Source organism: Passer domesticus, chromosome 9, assembly GCF_036417665.1.
Source record: "Passer domesticus isolate bPasDom1 chromosome 9, bPasDom1.hap1, whole genome shotgun sequence".
NCBI classification, from domain to species: domain Eukaryota; kingdom Metazoa; phylum Chordata; class Aves; order Passeriformes; family Passeridae; genus Passer; species Passer domesticus.
In genome coordinates, this window is record NC_087482.1 from 27,029,797 (window position 1) to 27,051,955 (window position 22,159).

Here is a 22,159-nt window from a genome sequence, read left to right on the forward strand (position 1 = left end):
ACTCAAGGCAGTGTGAAGCAAATTTGATCTAACAGCCTAAACTAGAAAAAAGTTTTTTAGGGAGAGATCTACAAGTTCATTTGGGAGTAGGAATTGTCCCGAGAGAAGGGAAGATGGTGGTACAAACAATGAAGTTATCCCAAGGTGATGTTGCTGAAATAAGCCCAGAGGTGTGGGCTGAAGGAGGAAAGGGGGACATTCCTCCGATAACAATAAAAATGCAAGATGATACTTCACCCATACGGGTCAAACAGTATCCAATTTCCCTGGAAGGAAAGAGGGGGCTGGCCATAGTTATTGAACAGCTGCTGCAAGAGGGAAGTTTGGAACCCTGTATGTCACTGCACAATACCCCTATACTGGCAGTTAAGAAAGCTGAAGGGAAATGCAGGCTGGTACAAGACCTAAGAGAGGTAAACAAAAAGACCATTGCTAGACATCCGGTTGTGCCCAACCCATATAATCTTCTAAGCTGAATTCCAAGAGAATATGCTTGGTTCACTATTATAGATTTGAAGGATGCTTTCTGGGCGTGTCCTCTGGCAGTAGAATGTAGAGATTGGTTTGCCTCGGAATGGGAAGACCCAAGTACAAAAAGAAAACAACAGCTAAGATGGACCCGATTACCGCAAGGGTTTACTGAATCACCCCACGTCTTTGGACAAGCCCTAGGAGGGTTTGTTAGAACAGTTTTGTTCCTGAAAAAGAAGTACAAATCCTGCAGTATGTTGATGACCTGATGGTATCAGGGAATAGAAAAAATCAGGTCAGAACAACTAGCATTAAACTTTTGAATTTTCTGGGAGAGAAAAGATTAAAAGTTTCCCAAGAGAAGCTACAGTTCGTACAATCAGAAATAACATACCTTGGGCACATAATAGGAGAGGGATATAAGAAATTGAGTCCTGACAGAATTTCAGGCATCCTATCTCTCCCAGCTCCACAAACAAAAAGAGATGTGAGAAAGCTTCTAGGCCTGTTTGGATACTGCAAGTTATGGTTGGATCAATACACACAAAGTGTGAAATTTTTATATGATAAGCTGGTAGCCCCAGATCCCATAATTTGAACAGCAGAAGACGATCAACAACTAGAGAACCTAAAAGAGAAGTTGTCTTCTGCTCCAGTCCTAAGCTTACCAGACCTCAAGAAGAGCTTTGATCTTTTTCTAAGTGCTGAAGGAAGTATAGCCTATGGTGTACTAACTCAAGAGTGGGGAGGCTGCAGAAAACCTGTACCTTACATCTCCAAATTGTTAGACCCAGTGGCTAGAGGCTGGCCAGTTTGTATACAAGCAGTAGCAGCAACTGCTATTCTGATAGAAGAGACCCAAAAATTGACTTTACAAGGAAAAATTAAAGTACATACCCCTCACGATCTTAAAACAGTGCTGAGCCAAAGAGCTCAACAGTGGCTAACCAATGCAAGAATATTAAAATATGAAATAATACTAATGAACACAGATCATTTAGAATTCATCACATCAAACGCCCTCAATCCAACACAATTCCTTATGGGAGAGCCTATCAAGAATTTAGAACATGATTGCCTTGAATTGATCAGTCTCCAAACCAAAGAAAGAGAGGATTTAGAAGATCAACCTCTAACAACTGGAAGAATTTTGTTTATAGATGGCTCTTCGAGGGTAGTAGGTAGAAAAAGAGCTTCAGGTTATGCCATCATAGACGGAAAAACTTTACAAATTGATGAAAAAGGAAAAGTACCCCAAACCTGGTCAGCCCAAAGTTGTGAAATATATGCCCTGAAAAGAAGATTAGACTTATTGGAGGGAGACCGGGGAACCATTTCTGCAAATTCCAAATATGCATTTAGGATATTACACACATTTGGGAAAATATGGGAGGAGCGTGGATATCTAAGCTCAAGTGGAAAAAGCTTAGCTCATGAGAATCTAGTCAAGTCTGTACTGGAATCTCTACAAAAACCAACAGAAATAGCAGTAGTCCATATAAAAGGGCACCAAAAAGGACACAGCCTTGAAGTTAAAGGAAACCGATTGGCTGATCAGATAGCAAAGGAAGCAGCTTTAGAACCAGGGGATCCAGTAAAAGTTTTTAAAACAGAAACCATGCCCGAGGAGGAGGAAAGAGAAAAACCTATATTTAGTGAAAAAGAATTAAAGGCTATAAAAGATACAAAGTTACACCAAAGGCAACGAGGGGAGTAGTTAACATCAGACGGACGGGTGTTTTTAAACAAAGTACTTGCCGGGACAGTGCTAACAGAACTAAATAAATTAACCCTCTGGGGAGTCCAAGGACTATGTGATCATTTCCTAAGAAATAACCTGTGCATAGGTGTATGTGACCTAGCAAAAGCAATCACAAAAGGGTGTTTAATTTGCCAAAAAGTAAATCAGAAAGTCATGAGAAAAGTAACACCTGGAGGGAGGGAACTAACTCTAAGACCTTTCCAGAGCATACAAATTGATTCTACTGAGATGCCCCCAGTACAAGGATACAAATATCTACTAGTTATAGTGGATCATCTCACTCACTGGGTAGAAGCCTTCCCAACCAAAAGGGAAACAGCCCAAGTCGTAGCAAGGGTAATCTTGGAAAACATTATCCCCAGATACAGAATGGTGAATACCATAGACTCAGACCGAGGTCCACACTCTGTGGCCCAAACATTGCAAAATGCAAAAAGCCTTAAGAATAAAATGGAGATTACATACTCCGTGGCACCCCCAGAGTTCTGGGAGGGTGGAACGGATGAACAAAACTCTCAAAAATGTATCGACTAAATTAATTGAAAAAAACAAAAATGAATTGGCTAAAGTGTTTGCCCCTAGCGCTCTTGCGCATCAGAACAAGACCCTGGTCTGATATAAAGATTTCACCCTATGAAATGATGTTTGGACTGCCATTATTGTTAACACCCTATAGCACAGGAGACTATTTGGAAGGAGAAGAAGCTACCAGAAAATATTTAGAAGTCATTGGAAGAACCCTAGAAAGACTTAGAAAAAAAGGATACCTCCCCCAAACCTCCCCTCTTGACACAAAAGCACACGACATCAACCCAGAAGACTGGGTTTTGATAAAATCCTGGAATAGTAGACCATTAATGCCTAAATTTGAAGGCCCCTTTCAGGCACTTGTCATCGCTAATTCTGCTGTGCGGAGCAGAGAAAAAGGTTAGACCGACATCACGAGAATTAAAGGACCAGTCCCACCCCCGGGCATTGGACAAGATTTGTCAGTGTCTCCCTCTGGTATTGGACCAGATTCCACACCACCCTCACACCCTAACTCAGGACAAGATTCAACCACATCAGGAGCTAATTCAGCTGAATATACTATTATAAAAGGACCAAATGACTTCAAGTTGACACTCAAAAAGAAGAACCAAAAAGACTGATGAACTGCATAAGAAAAAAGTTTAGAATCATAACATGTCTTAAAGTGTTTCAAGAAATTTGTAAAAGTTAAAAACTGTTAATAAGTAATTCTGGTGAAGTCCTCCCAACTTAGTACCAAAGACTCCAGGTTAATCTTCTGCAGAGTGCTCCCCTAGGAGAGACCAAATTAGCAGAGACAGATCAAGAGAGGTTTAACCAGAAGAGCAAGAGACTCTAAAGAGCTTGGAAACTTCTTCTCAGTAAAATCCTCAAGAGGCAAGGCCAGGTGGGCAAGCTGTGCAAGATGACCCATACCGGACTCTTGGGAAGGGTAGTAGTGATGGCTCTGACTGCTGGTGGTGCTCTGGGGAGCCCAAGAGAGCCGTGCAGCGAGTGCTACCAACCTCTCTATGAGAAAGAAGTAAGTTCCTTGCTGAGAGTCCACAACAATTTAAACTATAGTTGTGTTAACCTCTCCCAATTGATCCTTTATCAAGAGAATGAGAAAATATATTGCAAAGCCCAGAACACCGCCACATTTAGGCAGCCACTCCTGGGAGAGTACCCTGTAGGAGAAGCCTGGTGGTGCTTTGAATGTGATACTACTAAAGCAAGCCTGGTAAATCTGGTCAAAGGAAAAGATATTTCTAAATATTAGGAGAGCACAACAAGAACTAATATATTTCAGGAAACCCCTAAACACCTGTTTTGGGTCAATGGTACCACAACATCCACTAAATTGCCAAGAGACTGGTCTGGCAGTTGCATCATTAGAATTATAAAACAAGCTTTCTTTCTATTACCCAAAGAATCTGGATCAAGTACAAGAGTCCCCATATACGATGATTTAAGGAAAAACAAATTGAAGAAGCGGTATATATTAAACCAAATTATGAAGTTACAAGCAATATCAGAGATAATATCGAATCAGACCACATTAGCTCTTAATCATATTAATGACCAACTCACCCAAACCAAAACAGTAATTTATCAAATCAAATTAACTGTAGCAGTCATGAGAGACATCTTAAATGAAATAAGAAAACTGGCATATGTAAGAAATCAAAAAAGGACGCCTGTACTTGATTCCAGTTGGAGGGATAATTTATGGACTTTCAAAAAAAGTTAGAGAACTACAACCTTCACAGTGTGTACACTTGTTAGTTTGTTCTTATTTCCCTGATTAATTAAAATAGTGATATCTGCTGTACAGAATAACCTAAGGATCTCTAAAGAGATTAACCTGAAAAAACCAAAAAAAAGTAGGGAAGTTGGTAAATATGATCACCAGAGTGCTCAGGAAATTTATAATCAATACAAAAAATATAAAAAATTCTATGTTAATGAGGCAAAAACTGTAAGTTGATGCAAGCTTAAGCTTACTCCTGATCAAAGAAAAAGAGGGGGGACTGTTATAAATAAAAAGTTATGTATTTTTGTTTAAGCTTGCAAAGTTAAAACAAGTTGGACCAGTTGCTGTTAAATTAGCTTCATTGTTAAGAGTTCTTCTTCAATTACCTGTTAATGGTTGGTGATTAACCACAGTCCCCTTGATGCTTGCCAGGGAGTGACACAGGGACCCTGCAGGTACCAGGTGAATGGGAGTGGCATCAGAGCTGGTATGCAGATGAGAAATGCATTGCACCAAATTTTGCAGTTTTCCAGGAAAACTCCTAAAAACAAGGAGCCAACATAGAACTAGGGGACCTAGGTGATGTCTAAGGATGGGAGCGTAGTCCAGTGCCTGCTTGGATCCTTTTTGCTTCTCACCCTAACCTGAAAGGATGTTGACTAGAGAGAGGACCCGAGGTGTTGGACCAAAAAGGCGGAATCTCCTAATCTCTGGTGAGGACGGAATCCCCAGCTCTGCCTGCAGACCAGCGGACACAGCTGCATCATCCTCCTCCTCCGTGCCACTCCTGGGAGCTCCGGCGGCGTGGGCGCAACCCTTTGATTTCTCCCCACCTGAGTGGATTCTTTTTAATAAAGGCATTAAAAAGGAGAAAGATCTCCTGCCCATTTATTTCAAGAAGTACTGGGAGCACAAAGGGACACAGCCAGGAGGTCCAGCAGCTCCTTGCTGAGGACCCATTTCATGCAAGAGCTCACACTCAGAATATGAAATGAATTTAAAATAAAAGGGTGGGGGGAGGCAGCAGTGAGGTGTCCTCAGAGGTTCAACTCTGCACTCTGCTTTTGCCACCAACATTATCCAAGTTCCTGTGCTTGTTTTCGTGGAGAATTTGCACTCAACAGAGCTTCAGTACCTTTGATCAAATCAGTCTTAAGAGCAGCTTGGGGCTGGTCAGTCATTTAGATGTGAGCACTGACTGGGGTCCAGGCAACAAAAAAACATTAGCTGCAGGCCACCCATACAGCTTTTCATCTTAATGAGAACCAATTTTTGCAAAAAGAGCAATGTTGGGAGGATTTTTGCACCATTGGGCCAAGGCACAAGGGTTTGGATCTACACAGCACTTTGGTAAGGAGGGCACCATGGGTGGGGACAATCCAGGCTGTTAGCAGTGCCCCCACCCCCTGATTAGGCACAGCACAATTACTTTTAGAGCTCCTTAACCAGCTGGTGAAAAGCTGATCTTCTTTTCATGCCCCCTGCATACTGACAGGCAAGTTGAACAGAAAATCTGCCTCTTCCTCCATGATCTCTGAGCACCAAAGCAAAGAACCAAGAAAAAAAAAGCCAAAAACACCGCAACCAATTAAATACAAATAATTTTTTGCCCGCTCTGGTTTTTTTTTTTTTTAAGAGGTTTATAAGACTGACTAAGCCGGTGCTGAATTACGAGTGGCACCTGTTATGTGCCTTCCACAAAGTGTGGGACAGCTGCTGCCATGTAAAGGTGGGTGCAGGGTCAGACCCTGTACTTCCGACCCAGCCCTGCCTTCCTGAGGGACAGAAATTCATCTGTTAGAATCCCTTGGAGCTTCTGGAGCTGCTCTTGACCCTCCTGTGGATAACTGGGCTGCTGTGGAGCACTGGAGAACTTTCAGCTTGGTACCTGTTATGTATATTATGGTAATTCCTGCTGATAGAATATATATATATATATAAGAATAAAATATCAAACCTTGAAATCACAGTAGCAAGGGAAGAGGGGATTGCCTCACAGGGTGAGGAAACCGCAGCTGGCAGTCGGGTAGGAGGAGTGTCATTAACATAGGAAGTGAACCCAGCCTGCACAGGAGATTGTCGTTCTCACTGGTGTGAACAGGAGGGGGCCCAGCGATGATGGCCCATGGAGATGTTCATCTTAGACAGGGGGGACCATCAAGGACATACATCTGCACACAGGATTCCGGTAACCGAAGAGTGGATACACATCAGTTCCCGGACAAGGTTTTGTCCAGCACAGAATAGAGGCATCATGAGTATGAAGAACCCTGAGGAAAGACAAAGGGACTCTGCCGCGGGCTAGAAAAAGAGTATAAGAACGGATTCTGCCAAGCGGCATTGGTGAACAGGGGGGATTGGGTGCGATAGAAGGCGGATCTGTGTTCACCCAGCTTCCATCCCTGGGTCGGTGCTGTCCTTGGTTGTTGGCTGTCGGGACTGTATATTGGTTGTGAATAAATTTATATTTTATTTTTATTAAATGGGCTGGATCAATTTTTACCTATAACAGTACCCATGTATGGGGGCCTGCAGAATCTAAGCAGCATCTTCCTTGGCCAACAACAGACTGGAAAAACCAGCATCAGAAACATGTGAGATGGAAAACTTTGGGCTGTTTGAGATCAAAAATGTCACCTAAAAATCTCGGTGGTGAAGAACAACCTTTCTCACATGGATTCCAGTAGAATAAATGACACAGGTGTTGGAATAACAGCCAGTGCCCACAGCAAAGACAATTCCTTGGTGGTGAGGGTCCCACAGAGAGTCGGCTGAGTAACGACACTCACAACAAATGTGGCTACATGTCATCCTCCTTTATTAAGCAACTTTGGCATATTTATCCTTCTCTATACACTGTCTCACGCCACTGGTGCATAATGCTGATTGGTTAAGTAGCTATATTCACACATACATCTTAATTACTGATTGGTTGTCACACTATAAGCATCTTTAGCTAAGGTGTGCCAAATGAGCAGCTCCCACAACGAGCTTGGCGCATTTGGTTTTATCCTGGCACAATGCTCATTCTTCCTTGTTGCATCTATTTGAGGACAGTACATGGTCTATCTTGTTCCTATTGGAGGACGGTACATGGTTTTCAGAGTAACTCTGTAATCTGCAGACCAGCGCTGTCCAATTCCCGCAGGGGAATATCATGGCCCTGTTCAGCCAAGAATCCTTCTCCACCTGGGAATAAAAGGCAGTGCCCACTGCAAAGACATTTCCCTGTCCTGTGGGCTCCATAAACGACACATGAACATGGCACTTTTCCTGAGTGCTTCCCAAAGCTTCTCTGCAAGAAGCACTGGAGAAGTGCATGGGGCAAGAGTTCTGCAAGTGCCAGGCTCTTGTGCAGCAGAAAAGGTCTAAAAAATCAAAATTCTAGCAAGCAAAATAAATCCATCCTTTATGGCTTGTAAATACTCCGATGAATCTCAGTTACTTCGGGACAAAAACAAACACAGGGCAAACTTTCCCAAGTACGGTTTCATGACAAAATTCCCATTTGTCTGCTCCTGTTTGTGGGAGAAGACAAGGTTACAAGCTGCCCAGCTGAAGAAGGAAAGGAGGATCTACACTTCCCTGTCATATTTTCCTACTGACAAAGGAATTAAGATGAAGAATTTGGGTTAATTGAGGGATAAGACTGGAGTACGGATGAAGTTTCACATCTAAGATACTTCATTTGCTAAAATACAAACACTTTTGTTGTACATAGATCTCCTTGCTGAACCTCTTTGTCTACAAACTCCCTTCTTCCATGGTAGAACTGAGCAAGCTCCATGTGTCAGAGCTTCGAGTTAAAAGCTCTGTGATGAGTTAGTTTTAATGGATCCATTACCAGTCCGTGGGGTTGCTGTCATGAGGAGCTCAGGTGGCTTTTTGTTGAGATCAAAATCAATGAGCCATTTGTCCCAGCTCCACCTGTCCTGAGGCAGCACTGGCTCCACTGTGCCATTTCTAATGAAAATTGAACCTCCTAAAGAAGCGAGGCCAAAATCACGAGAGAGTAGTCACAAAAATTAATTTCGGCGGTTTACTGGGTATTGATCTAACAGCTACCACCTTCCCAAAGTCCAGGCAACAGTTAACAAGGCTCTTTGCTCTGTAAACGGCCTTGCAATTGGTAGAGTTTCATACCCATGCAGAAGAACAAAAAGCCACTTCCACCGTAGAAACATGAGCTGCAGCTTTGCAGTAAATTGTGCTCAGTAGCTGACTTGCTGCTTTACTTTTGGGGCAGGAGATACTGCCATAAAATTTCACAAGAAAACTATCAAGTATCTAAACTATGCAGCATTATGTTATTTTCTACCTCCAGTATTGCCAGCACATAGCTTAAGGAAGAAAGGTATTTACCAGCCATCATAGATGAAAAAATTAGAATGAAAAAAGGGCTTTTAAGGAAATCAGAGTGATGGCCACCAGTCATTTTCCAGCTTTGCAGGATTTCCGTTCAAAGTCAATCTAAACAAGCCCGCATATGTCTAGCAAGAAGGAAATCACAGTTCATGTCTGCTCCTACACCCAAGCTTTGCTATATCAAAGATGGATGGTATTCTGTTCCAGCTCTCAAGAGATGTGTCATAATTTCCAAATAAACAAAATATCATGCATAGAAATATTTCATGGATTGTAGCAGTTCCTTTGAGGGGAGCTCCCCAGGGAGTCCCCGGAGGGCCCCCTGGGCTGTGAGTTCGCTGGCAGCAGCAGGCACGCAAGGAGACTCCACACGGCTTCTGAGGGTGCTGATTAGATGAGGGTTTATTGGGGTCCCAGCCCCGGGAGTAACATGGTTTCAGAGGGAGAAGGGGGAAAGGGAAAGGGAGGGGGAGAGAGGGCGAGCCTAGGGGAGAGATGGGCCATGAGAGAATCTGGTCTTCCTCGCACAGCTTAAGAGGGAAATTCAATGTAGGTGCAAAATAAGGTTTGGGCAAATGGGATTGTAGATTCATGGGACTTCAGGGGAGGAACACAGCTTAGAACAAACCATATATTTTCAAGAGGCACATTTTCGAGACAGAGCATACCATTTGAATTCAATGCAACACCACAATAGATTAATAAGATAGATAGATAGATAGATAGATAGATAGATAGATAGATAAAGGCAGATAGAGATATATGAATGCACTTGCCTGTATCACTTTGTCTAGAAAGGGAGGGGGAAGTGAGAGGTTATTCTTTTCCACACATGGGAAACTATCTTTTTCCCAGAAAATTCAACTTCCTTCTTCAGTGACCACCAGGGTATCTGAAGACCTCACCAAGAAGGCCCTGTGATGCCAATGGCCTGTGCATCCAGCAAGTCATAAAGTAAGGCCAGCCTCTTAATACTACCGTGGTGTAAAAGAGGTTTATTCTCAGTTTTTGTTGGCAAGAGGAACAAACTGAAGCCACTTGCCGTAAATGCCTTCACAAGCACCAGTACAAATCACAGCCAAAGGAAGGATGAAGCCAAGGTGTCCCACAACCACAGCCCAAGCAGCCAGAGATCCTCCTTCAACCCTGGCTGCATTGAAGCCCCACTGATTACCAAGAAGAAAAGCGCCCTACTGAGAGCAAGCAAACTTAACCCTCTGCCAGGACACAAATTTAGAGGGAAAAATATTTAAAATCCCTATACCACCAGCCACACTTCCCAGTGAGAAGGGTTGGAACTCTCTGCCCCCCAGCACTTGCCCGGCAGGCAGGTTCACAAAGGTGCTGGGAGCTAAGCTGTGCCCTCCGAGGGAACAGAGCCAGCCTCCCTTCAGTGGGAGAAGGCACGGCCTCAGCTGTAGCCCCGGGTGCCTGCGGTGGCCCAGGGCACGGCCATGGCTGTCAATGTGTTGGGCTGCAGCACAGGGCAGGCCGGAGCTCAGCAGCCTCAGCAGAGCCCAGGGCCGCGGCCCTTCCCTGCCGGGGCCCGAGCCTGGCCCGGCCCGGCCCGGCCTGAGCAGCCCGGACTGGCCCAGGGGATGGGCTGCGCCCACCCGCTGTGCCCACAGGCTGGGCCCAAGCCTTTGCAAGAGGCTTTCTCCCAGCTTGGCAAAACCTCGGCCAAGTGTCCCTGTGCCGTGCTGAGAAGAGTAAAAAACCCCCTCAAATTTAACCCTGCTGCCCACCGCATGAGGGATCCCTGCACACCTTAGGAGAGGCCATCAATACTCCTTTGTGCCTCATGAGGGATCCCTGCACCCCTCAGCAGGGACACCAAAATATCCCAGTGTGCCTCTTCGGGTCCAGGCCCAGATGATCCCCCAGAAGGAAATGTGCCCTCAGCCCAGGGACGCTCAGCATGGGCTCCCCCATCCCCTCGGGGCCCCGCTGCTGGGCACAGCAGCCCCTGCCTGGCTCCTGCCTGCCCACACCGTGGCCATCCACAGCTGCTCCTGGGCATGGAGCTCAGCCACTGCTGCTGCCAGGTGGGCTTTGCTGCTGTTACCACATGGACATAGCTGCAAAAACTCTAATTCTTTATTTAAACATAAAATGTGGGACAAGCTCTGCCCTGGCAGACAAGGGCTGCCAACCTTCATTCCTGGCCGGGGAACAGGACCAGGGGGCTCACTGGGAGAGGGTCTCGTTGAGGAGGGGTGGGTTTTGGGATGGCCTCATGGCGGGGATGCAGCCATGGCAGGGCAGATAGGGGCAGAAGTGAAGAGGTGGGGTAATGTTTCAGGTTCTCATTGCCTCTGTTTTTAGTTGCGTCTTCTGAACATGCACAGAAACACCTGTGAAGAGAGGAGGAGGCTGCCAGTGGCACACAGGGAGCCTCCTGCACAGCAGGGCCCAGAGCTGGCACGGCTCCCCAGCACGGCTGGAGCTGCTGGCACAGCTGGGCCCAGCTGGACAGCTGCCCCTCAAGGCCCCGGCCAGCAGGGCACGGCTCTGGGCAGGGTCCCTGGCCAGGAGTGGGCCCCAGAATGCCTCTGCCTTTCAAGGGCAACCTCGGCCCTGCTCTTTCTCCTCCCCACCTCCCTCTGCCTCTGCCCTGTGCCCCTGGGGCTGCTCTTGGCCAGGCAGCCTCAGTGGGAGCCAGCACTGGCTGCAGACCCAGCGGGGCCCCCAGGACAAGGCCCAGCAACTGAGAGGCAAATGAAAGCACTGGGCAGCAGCAGAACCCTCAGCAGAGATATCTGGAAAACCAGGGACTGGCCACAGCTCCACTGCAAACTCTCTGGGAATATTCCCTGACTATGAGCAGCCTTTAAAGGAAGCTGCTTGAGGCAGAGAATCGCAAAACATTCACCGTTTTCTCTTCCAGCAATACCAGATTCTGGCAGAGCACAAAAGCAGGCACAGTGCTGCACCAGCCACAATGGCCATCAACTTAATCAAACAAGGTGTTCCCCAGCAGAAAGCTCTTCTCATGCTTTTCCAATCTGTTGAGGTCTTGGCTGCATCTGTGGGAGCAATGGGGAGCATGAGCCCATGCTGTGCTGCACTGCTGAAACGCAGCGTGGTGGATACGGGCAGGACGTCCTCACTCCCTGTTTCCCCCACAGCTGGGGCCTGCAGGCACCTTGCTGCCACTTGGCACAGGACTGCTCAGTACCCAAACCCCTGACCCTGCATGCCATAATTCCTCTATGCTGTGCCATTCTGTTCCCGGTAACACTTGTCAAAGACATGGATAAGGACAAGGAAAATGGCCAGGATTTTGGAGCTGCTCCAGGGCCCTCTCTCCTGCAAAGAGCGGCCCCTCCAGATATGCTCAGAGACTGGGAAATTGCAGGGGATCTTAGTGTGTGCATGGCCTGTGGTGCATGGATGCCTTCCCGCTGTGGCGGGCATGGCGTGTCCAGATGTGCAGCCAATGCCCCCGGCTGCTGAGTCCCAGGGGAAGCATGAGGGAAATGCACCCACCAAGCTGGCTGTCCACATCACTCCGTTTTTGTTCCAGATGTTTGGAAATGTCCAGGGACTTACGAGCTCCTGTAGGTTTCTTCTTCCTTCTTGGAGGACCTTAAGAGAAATATTTCCGTTTCCCAGGAATGGATCCCACAAAACGAAGTCCCAGCCTGTGGGGTCAGCAGGGACACACTACTCACCCCTGCCATGGGAGCGGGCCTTGTGTGCAACATCCACCAAAGTCCTCCCTGCAGACACACCTGTAACACAACAGCCACAGCAGCTTCTGTCATCTCTGCTGATGATCTGCACGGGCACCACTGAGCCGCAGGAGCGGTGAGGGGATTGCGCAGGGCGAGGGCACACACGTGCCTGGTTCTGTGCTGGCACCTGCAGCGATGCCCCCCTGGCCCAGCTTTGGGCTCTGAGCTGGCAGCTCTCCCAGGGGAAAGGCCTTGACCTACCCTCAGCATTGCCCAGAGCCTCAGTAATGAGTACACGTTGGGAATTCAGATCATCTTCATCAAAAGTATTATCTTCGTCATCAGGATCATCTTCATCATCAGGTTCACCTGCAAAGGACAGACAGAACAGCTCCTGTGACACTGTTGAAGATTCTCCTTCAGGCCCCAGTGGCAGTAAGGGCACCTGGGTGATTGGTGCCCTCCAAGGCACTCCTCAGCTCTGCCTCCCACTCAGGAGCAGGGGCATGGGGACCACGTGCCTGTAGTGGCCCCACACTGGGATGGAAGGAGCCCCTTGCAGGGCAGTCAGGGCAGAAAAGACTCCCTGGAGCTGCCAGCAACTCCAAAGCCAGCCCCAGGCAGGGCCAGGGCTTGGCAGTGGCAGCAGGAGCAGCTCAGGCTCCCTGGGGTCGGCAAAGGAGCTGCCAAAGGCTCAGCCCCGGGGCACAGCCCTGGGCCCGGCCCCTTCCCTCTGCCCTTCTCCCTGGCTGCACAGAGCACATGGAAGGACACACTGGCATTGCACACGGGAGGAAGATGGACAGCTAAATGCTCCTTCCTCCCACTGACAGCAATCCAGTGGGATCATTGTTCGGTACAAGAGTAGAAATTTGGAGGCCAGGATTTACAGAATCCATCAAACTTCGGAGGATCTTAAGGGAAATGACAGAGGAATATCACTCTGGACAATGATTACACTTGGACAATGATTGCTCTGTTAGCAAAGAGTTGCTGAAAACCTACCATCACCAAGCTCCAACATCCTTAAACTGTGCTTTAACAGCGTTTCCCAGTGATGGATGTCACGTTCCCAGTCTAGAAAGGAGCACAGATGGGAACTGTTCCATGCTGTGCTGGGATCCCCTTGTATAGGGAACCGAGCACTGCAAGGGGGTCAGGTAATGCTGTGTGCCTGCACTGCCAAGCAGCAGAGAGGGCAGCTGAAGCCTCAGCAGGGCTCAGGCCCAGAGGCACAGCAATTACCTCCGGGGCCTGTGCCTGGCATCGCCTCCCTTCCTGCGGCAGAGGCTGCCATGGAGCCACTGCTTTCTCCGGGAAACGCAGCCGTCAGCACAGGCTCTCCTTCCATGTCTGCAGAAAGGAAAAAGGACAGCTGAATCAGGTGGGTTTGTTTCCCAATGGGAATGTGGCATCTTCAGGAGGCAATGCTTGTCTAAGTAATGGATAAGATTAAGGAGAAAGACCAGGGCCCTGCCTCTTCCAAAGAGCGGCCCCTCCAGATGTGCTCAGAGACTGGGAAATTGCAGGGGATCTCAGGGTGGGCATGGCCCAGGGTGCAGTTTGGGCAGCCAGTCAGCTGATGCCAAATGCCTTCCTGCAGAGGCTGGGCAGAAGCTGCAGCCAGGCCAGGCTGGGAAACAGCCCTGCAGGGCGTCAAAGCAGCAGCAGCAGCAGTGGGGCAGCGAGGCTGCCATGGATCCCTTCCCACTGTGCCGGGCACGGTGTGTCCAGATGTGAAGCCAAAGCCCCTGGCTGCTGAGTCCCAGGGGAAGCATGAGGGAAATGCACCCACCACGTTGTCTCTCCAGGTCACTCCAGATCCTGTCCATCTGTTTGGATGCCTCCAGGGACTTCCTGTCTCCTATAGGTTTGTTCCTCCCTCTTGGAGGACTTTAAGAGAAGCATTTGCATTTTCCCCGGGAGGGATCCCACAGAACCAGGGCTCAGCCTGCGGGGTCAGCAGGCACACAGTACTCACCCCTGCCATGGGAGCGGGGCTTGTGTGCAGCAACCAGGAAAGGAGCCTGAAAAGTCTTTCCTGCAGACACACCTGTAATTCAACAGCCACAGAAGCTCCTGTCACCTGATTCCTGCCAGGTTCTCAATGATTATTCTTTTAGGAACATTGACAACATACCTGCTGGAGGGTTAAGACCCTGGAAATCTTCATTAAGCCAAGCTGGTGGAGAAGCTTTCCTAGCATGCTCATCTAGAGGGGAGCACAGATCAGATCAGACCCATTTCCATGGTGTGCTGGGATTCCCCTCTCCCTTAGAGAACTGGGCACTGCAAGGGGGTCGGGTAAGGCCGTGGCTGCCAGATGTCAGTGGACAAGGCCAAAGCTGCACAGGGGCCTGGGGAGCTCTGGACTGGCTCCTGGTCACTCTCCACCCTCTTTGCAGGCCCTGTGCAACATCCCTGGAGTGGTGGCTGGCGGAGCCCAGGGACCATGGGGGCTCTGTCCCTCCCACAGAGGAAACCCTCCCTAAAGCCCTGGGCAAAACCATCCCCAGCACTTCCCAGGGAGCAGGGAGCGCTGTGCCGGGAAAGGGGAGCCAGGCTGCCGGCTCACCTGCTCCCCACACTTGGAGTGGAGCAGCCTGGGCAGCCCTGGCACACAGGGCCACAGCCAGGAGGAGCAGGAGGAAGAGGCGCAGAGCAAGGGCCATGTTGCCTTGCCCTCTGCCAGTCCCGCAGCTCTTGCTGCCACCGCTGTCCTGACACCGCTGTCCCAACCTCAGCACCGCTGCTGCCACCGCCGCTGCTGCAACAGTTGTGCTCAAGGACTGACTGCTGGCTCCTTGTGCTGCTGTGCAACCACGGGGCTCTGGGACCTCTGTGACCTCAGAGCCTGCTTGTGACCTCATGGCGAGGGTGCAGTTGTTTTTGGAGCTGGATCTGCCTTCTTCAGGAGGGAGCTCATCCTGTCCAGCTGCTCTGCCCAAGGGCCGTGACACAGTCCCAGCTCAGTTGATCTCACAGGTTGCGGCATGAAGGGATGCAGAGCAGCTCTGCCAGGATGGACTTGGAGTTGCTGCTAGATGAGAGGCTGGACATGAGGCAGCCATGTGCATCCAAAGGAGAGTGCCCAGCAGGTTGAAGGAGGTGATTCCCCACCTCCGCTCAGGTGAGACCCTACTGGGAGTACTCTGGAAGAGGTTTTATAGTGATTTCTGTGAGCCATCAAGAAGTTTGATAAGAGGATCCATGTTTACAACTAAAAGAATTTCCTACCAATGTTTTTGACATGAAAACCAAGAAAGAAAGATAAATAAGAGAAACCTGCAACTCCCTATTCCAATGAGCATTTTGCTTGTCTCTCGTGACCAATGAATAAAGTGTAAACTTAAGAGCTTTGTAAGAATGGAGAAAAACCATGCAGGCTAGAATAAAAACAGGGTTTGAAGCCTTCTGGAAATGGACTGTGTTGCTTTGTAGTGTCTCAGTCTCTACCACGACAGAGTACTGCATCCTGCTCTGGGTCCCCAAGACAGGAAGGACATGGACCTGTTGGATCTAGTCCAGAGGAGGGACAAAATGCTCTGAGGGCTGGAGCCCTTCTGCTTTGGAGACAGGCTGGGAGAGGTGGCAGTGGTCAGCCTGGAAGAGAGAAGACTCCAGGGACACCTGATTGCTGCCTTTCAGTGCCTTATGGGGGCTTGTAAAGAGATGTAAAGAGATAAAGGACAGAATTTTTAGTAGAGCCTTTTGTGACCAGACGGAGGGGGAATGGTTTTAATCTAAAAGATGGTCAATTCAGACTAGATGAAAGAAACACATTTTTTACACTGTTTGTTATGAAACCCTGGCACAGGTTGCCCAGAGAGGTGGACATCCATCCCTGCAGACATTCAAGCTCCTGCTCTGAGCAACCTGACCTAGTTCAAGGTGTCCCTGCTCACTGCAGGGCATTGGGACTAGATGGCCTTTAAATGTCCCTTCCAACCCAAGCCATTCTGTGCTCCTGTGCACCATCAAAGCAGTGCTGCATTAGTGCTGGGCTGATTATGCTGGCACCTGTATTTTGGTACTTGTGCCATTTAGCAATTGGCCACGAGAGGATTGATGGGCTGGGCAGTGAAGTCTGCAAATAACACACAGTGTGCTCAAGGAGAAACAGGAGAGCAACACGGCTTCCAGTTCAGATAAATGCCGGCATTTTGCTGCCCATTCCTGGTTAGAGAAATAAAGGAATGTCCTGAAGATCCCTTCATGTGGGTGCATTATTGGCCGTATCAGTACTTGTGTTCTGTAAAACAGGTAAGTTGTTACAGCTTCTTGCCACATTTATCCCTGGATAAACCCCAAATACTGCATTCCTCCTTGTCTACTTTCTTCCAAGTCAGGGCAAATTTTGTTCATTACTGAGTGGGACATATTCATCTGTTCACAAGCAAATTCCTCTTGCCACTCACACAACGGCAAGACTGCTTTGTTGATTTGCTCTAATTGGACTGTAATTAAGGCCTACCTCTCACTAGAATTAAAGCTGATGCATTGGGAGGCAAAGTGTTGAGTCATTTCTCCTGAGAGAGTTGTTCTGTAAGTAAATGACATTTGAAGACAGGTGTATTCTACCATACTTCTGGCATACTAGAAGTGAGAAAAAACCCTTTGAATCAGGATTTTATCCTTTCTTCCTCCTCCTCCTCCTCCCAGGAATTTTAATCTCTGAGGTCTAAGCTCTTCAGCTGCCTCACAAACATTGTTTTAATTCAGACAGGCATCCATGCAGTGAGCCACAGATCACGACCGTGGTGTGAACCTTGAAGCAATGTAGGTTTATAGCACTGAAAATAATAATCCAATACCCAGGTTAAGCCAAGCATTTCCCAAAAACTCCACATGTCCTCAGTGATGTTTCAAAAGGGATCACTGTTATAGCTGGGAGTGGGAGAGAGAATGTCCTCAAAATTCAAAATACAGCTTTCTGAGATCTTTGTATTCCTATAAAAAGAGAGTCCAAATTGTTCATCTATGGAACATTAACTAAGAAGTGAATGACAGATTTTCAAAATAATTGCTTGGGGAAGGAATAACCATAAATAAAAAGAAGTTTACATGTAGATAATAAGTAAACCATCATGCTAAGAAAAAAAACAGACCTGCCAAAATAAAAACCAATAAGGCTGTTTCATATGTCTCAATAGAAAAAAAAATACTGACAAGAATCAGAGATTCTCTAGGGCATTGCTATATATAGAAACTTCCAGGTATTCAGAAAAAATGAAGGAAACTGTAGTGTGCAATAAACAGAGGTAACCTGGAATTTATTGCTGGATTTGTTGCAGAATTTCAGAGAGCAGACTGGAAAACCATAGGGGATGATCAGACCACATGTGGGCATTTACAGCAGTCTGAGGGATGTTTTTGGAACCCGCTGGAGGGAAGAAAAGCAGCACACAATTCCTGGGACAATGTCTTTGCTGGCTGTGGACTTTTTGACAGTCTGTCCCCTGGGGCTGGGGGAGCTGTCACGGGGCAGGGAGGGCCAGGGGTGGCAGTGGCTGCTCAGGGATGGCTTTGGCCCATGTCCCTGGCAGCAGCCACTGCCCAAGCAGCTGTTCTGCCCCTGGGCTCTCCTCCCGGCCTGCTGGGCTTTGTTGGCTGGCACAGCCTGTGCCAAGGGCCGGCAAGGTGCCTGCAGGCCCCAGCTCTGGGGGAAACAGAGAACGTCCTGCCCGTATCCACCGTGCTGCCAGCTCAGCAGTGCAGCACAGCACGGGCTCGCACTCCCCATTGCTCCCACAGAAGTTCTTGGCAAGACAGACACAAATGCCCAGAATCCACAGAACAACCGAAGAATTGTCTGCCCTCAGGACGTGCACAGGTCCTGCATGATAGGCACGGTGGTGACAGTGTTCACTGTGCCACTTTCTATGGTGTCGTGCTCTGTTGGGTCCCGGTGGTGGAAGGAAAAGAAACAGTAAGTTGTTGCTGCTCTCTATCCTCCAGCTTCTTTAAATGCTGCTGATAGTCAGGGAACATTCCCAGTGAGGCTGCTGTAGAGTTGTGGCCAGACCATGGTTCTCCAAATAACTCTGCTGAGGGTTCTGCTGCTACCCAGTGCTTCCATTGGCCTCTCTGTTGCTGGGCCTTGTCCTGGGGGCCCCACTGGGGCAGCAGCCAGTGCTGGCTCCCACTGAGGCTGCCTGGCCAAGAGCAGCCCCAGGGGCACAGGGCAGAGGCAGAGCAAGGTGGGGAGGAGAAAGAGCAGGGCCAAGATGGCCCTTGAAAGGCAGAGGCACTCTGGGGCCCGCTGCTGGCCAGGGACCCTGCCCAGAGCCGTGCCCTGCTGGCCGGGGCCTTGAGGGGCAGCTGTCCAGCTGGGCCCAGCTGTGCCAGCAGCTCCAGCCATGCTGGGGAGCCGTGCCAGCTCTGGGCCCTGCTGTGCAGGAGGCTCTCTGTGTGCCACTGGCAGCCGGGGCCTCAGCCTCCTCCTCTCTCCGCAGTCGCGCTGCCGCAGTTCCAGCATCCCGGCCGAGAAGGCGTGACTCTCCCTCGCCCCCAGGGAGCCCAGAGAGTGTCGAGTTTGGCAGCTCTCAGACATGGCCTCAGCAGCAGCAGCAGCCGCCCAAGAAAGCAGAGTACCAGCCCTCCGTGCCTCCCCCACGGCCCCCCATCCCGGCCGTGAAGCGGAAGCCTCCCGAGATCCCCCCACCTCCTCCCCTCCCCAGCCCACCACCCTCGTCCAGCTAGGACTGGAACTGGGCCAGCCATGGCAGGGCTTGGGCCACCAACAGCTTGGGGCACCTGCTCTCCTCTACAAATAACACGTTACCTATGGGCAACAGCCAAAGTCAGTTTTCATACTCTTGGACCTTCAGTAGGAAGGGCTGAAGATTTTTCCCATGCCCTGTCTCATCGTTTGCCACTTTGATTGTCATACACTTGGAAGCTTGTTGAATCTCTTATAGACTTTATTTGCACTGCATGTTTTGCCCCACCTACCAGGGAAAAAAAAAATATACTTCAGTTGAGATTTAATTTTTAATGTGGTTGGGCCACTCACATTTTGAACAATTAATTTTCCATGGTACTTCTTCCCTTTTCCTTCCTATCCATAGAAAGTTCATCTGGATGTAAAAATCAGCACAATTAGTGAGATTTACCTCAAAGCTCAGAAGGAAATCTAACACAAAATATAGTACACTCCCTGTGTACTGCACAACAAGAAATATTCAGAGGAAAATTCACTGGCAGCTGAGGCTCGTGGAACTCCCAGAATCCTGAGCCTGCAGAGGAGGCAGACAGCCCTGGCAGTGGCTGAGAGGACTTCTCCTCACAGACTCCTCTCAAAGTGTGTCCCTCCAGGAGGGGAAAGCTTCTAAACCTTTGCCTTACCTTCCTCCTGTGCTAAAATGTTAGCCTCTTCCTGAGCTACAAACAGTTCTCCATTCCTCAACAAAGCTACGCAGGTTCTTGACTTATCTGAAAGAGCGAAAGCAAATGTGGTCAGAAATTTCTCATCAAAGCCTGTTGGCAGAGAAGCCCCACCATTGTGAGAAAATATTTCTTAGCATCAGTTCACTCAAAAAGAAAGCCAACCCTGAATGAGCAGTGCTTTAAATGAACTTGAACTCTCTTTTCTCACTTATCAGCCAGATTGGTTTGCTCCTTTTTTGTCCTAGAGAATATTAGAACAATTTGCTCTTGACAGGACTCCTTGGATGGCTCCCAAACTACTGGTGGATGCTCACCACGCCTTGCCTGGGCTGTTAATGCAGCCTGTTAGCAGCACCTGACTTTGCCACCCTGTTCAGACCTTGGGCACGGCTGGTGCCACGGTCCCCTCTGGTGCCACGGTCCCCTCTGGTGCCACGGTCCCTGCTGGCTCGTGGCATGTCCCTGCTGGTGCAGGAGCCCTGCTCGTGCTGCTGCCTGCGTTCAACAGCGCTGGTCCTACTCCCCAGGCAAAGAGGGACTGAAGGCACTGCTTTGGGCAGCTCCTTTGAAGGAATTTAATGCCTCCTCACCTCTATCCCAGACCTCTTAAAACCCACACAGCAACACCATAAAGTCACGTCATCTACACAGGTGAGGAGGTCTGAGCGAACAGAAGCTCAGCTTTCATGCACATTGGGTTTTTAATTTGGTGCAAGCACCACTCACTCGTTCACAAGCGCTGCTTGTCAAAGCGGATTGTGCGATGTTGTGCCGCGTGTGTTAAAGAGAAAGCAGAAGGGAGAAATGAGTTAAGAAAGGGGCAGCCCACTTGGGGCGCAGGTTTGGCAGACAAGCGGAGCACGGTGGCACCTGGCCGCTGTGCTGAATGTGTCGGACAAAGGCGGACGCGGCTCGGCTGTGGGGCGAGCCAGGCGCTCGGCGAGCGGCGCTGGAGCGGCGGCGGCCCCGCCCCGCCCGTCCCGCCCCGCCGCGGGCCGGGGCCGAGCGCTCGGCCGGGCGGCGCTCGGGATGCTCGGGCAGCGCCGCGGGCCGGGCAGGCGTGATGGAGCCGCCTGAGGGCTGGGACCCCTACGGGCGGCCAGCCCGGCGCACGCAGTGGCTGGTCAGCGCCCTCGCCTACCACTACGGGCTGGACCGCGGCGTGGAGAACGAGATCGTCGTGCTGGCCACTGGCCTGGACCAGTACCTGCAGGAGATCTTCCACCACCTGGACTGCGCCGGGGCGGGCCGCATCCCCGGCGAGGACTTCCGCACGCTGTGCCAGGTGCTGGGGCTGGAGGAGGCGGCGGAGCCCGAGGAGTCCGCGGGGCTGTGGGACGGGCTCTCGGCTGAGCTCACCTTCCGCCAGTTCCACGCGCGGCTCTGCGGCCACTTCAGCACCCGCGCGGGGCCGCGGCTGCCGCTGGGCCGGGAGAGCGAGCACATCGAGACCCAGATCCGCCTGCGCAGCCCCCGCCGCCGCCGCGCCGACCCCGCCGGCAGCGGAGCCGCGGGCAGCGCCGAGCGGCGGCTGCCGGGGCCCTGCTCCCGAGAGTGCTACGAGGAGATCGTGGCGCTGGAGCAGGCCGAGGACCGCCTCGCCAAGCTGGAGGAGGAGAACGGCAGCCTGCGGGAGCTGGTGGAGGACATGCGCGCCGCCCTGCAGAGCAGCGATGCGCGGTGCCTGGCGCTGCAGGTGAGTCCGGGCTGCTTCTGCACCGGCCTCCCGGGGCGGCTCGGCTGGCCCCGAGGGCTTCAGGAGAGATGCTGCTCTCGGAGGGTCAGCGTTTATAACCCCTCCACTGCCAGACTGAGACCCAAGTTGCTCGTTCATCCTCGGCAGTAACTTTTTAGCAAAGTTTAGTTACGGGGAGGCTTTAAGGAGAAATGTATGGCACCGGCGTACCATTAAATATCGTTGTGATGAGCACTCTGTTAGAAGTGTAGGGGAGTTCAGCTTTACAGACCCACGCGTACAATGCTGCTGCTTCTTCTACTGCACGTGCAGTCAGGATGTGCCGATACCATATGCTGGGTGTGCACTGCTGCAGGGTTTTTCCTGAAGCAAGAAAGAACTTTTGGATTGCTACCTGCACAAGCACAAGCAGTGTCTCAGCCAGAAGTGCCTCTGAGAAATACTAGAATGCTGTTTTCTTCAGAGTGTGGTCACGAGAGTCCAGAGTTGGAGCCAGTTCTGCAGGTAGGCTGATGAATAGTCTGGGGCTCCTCTGC

At 49.9% G+C, this 22,159-nt stretch overlaps 2 protein-coding genes across 6 annotated transcripts in view; one reads left to right on the plus strand and one right to left on the minus strand.

Moving 5' to 3' along the window:
- Window positions 1–10,677: 10,677 nt before the first annotated feature.
- On the minus strand, window positions 10,678–21,304 carry LOC135307749 (uncharacterized). Of its 4 annotated transcripts, XM_064432182.1 has the most exons (10): window positions 21,135–21,292; window positions 19,886–19,972; window positions 14,679–14,750; window positions 13,784–14,591; window positions 13,544–13,615; window positions 12,800–12,907; window positions 12,536–12,595; window positions 12,351–12,449; window positions 11,734–11,887; window positions 10,678–11,215 (listed from the first exon to the last, which is right to left on the minus strand). In XM_064432182.1, exons 4-10 carry the CDS (start codon window positions 13,887–13,889, stop codon window positions 11,017–11,019), a joined length of 798 nt encoding a protein of 265 aa, XP_064288252.1. In that variant the 5' UTR covers window positions 13,890–14,591; window positions 14,679–14,750; window positions 19,886–19,972; window positions 21,135–21,292; the 3' UTR covers window positions 10,678–11,016. The 4 variants fall into 4 exon arrangements, with proteins under 4 accessions (XP_064288252.1, XP_064288254.1, XP_064288255.1 ...); XM_064432184.1 differs by lacking the exon at window positions 14,679–14,750 and having other exon boundaries at window positions 21,287–21,304; XM_064432185.1 differs by lacking the exons at window positions 13,544–13,615; window positions 19,886–19,972; window positions 21,135–21,292 and adding an exon at window positions 19,323–19,454.
- Window positions 19,960–22,159, plus strand: part of LOC135307748 (EF-hand and coiled-coil domain-containing protein 1-like) — a 36,906-nt gene continuing 34,706 nt past the window's right edge. For both annotated transcript variants that reach the window (XM_064432180.1, XM_064432181.1), the window contains exon 1: window positions 19,960–21,623. In XM_064432180.1, the coding sequence (XP_064288250.1) occupies window positions 20,814–21,623 (810 nt within the window). In that variant the 5' untranslated portion in view covers window positions 19,960–20,813. The remainder of the gene's footprint in view (window positions 21,624–22,159) is intronic.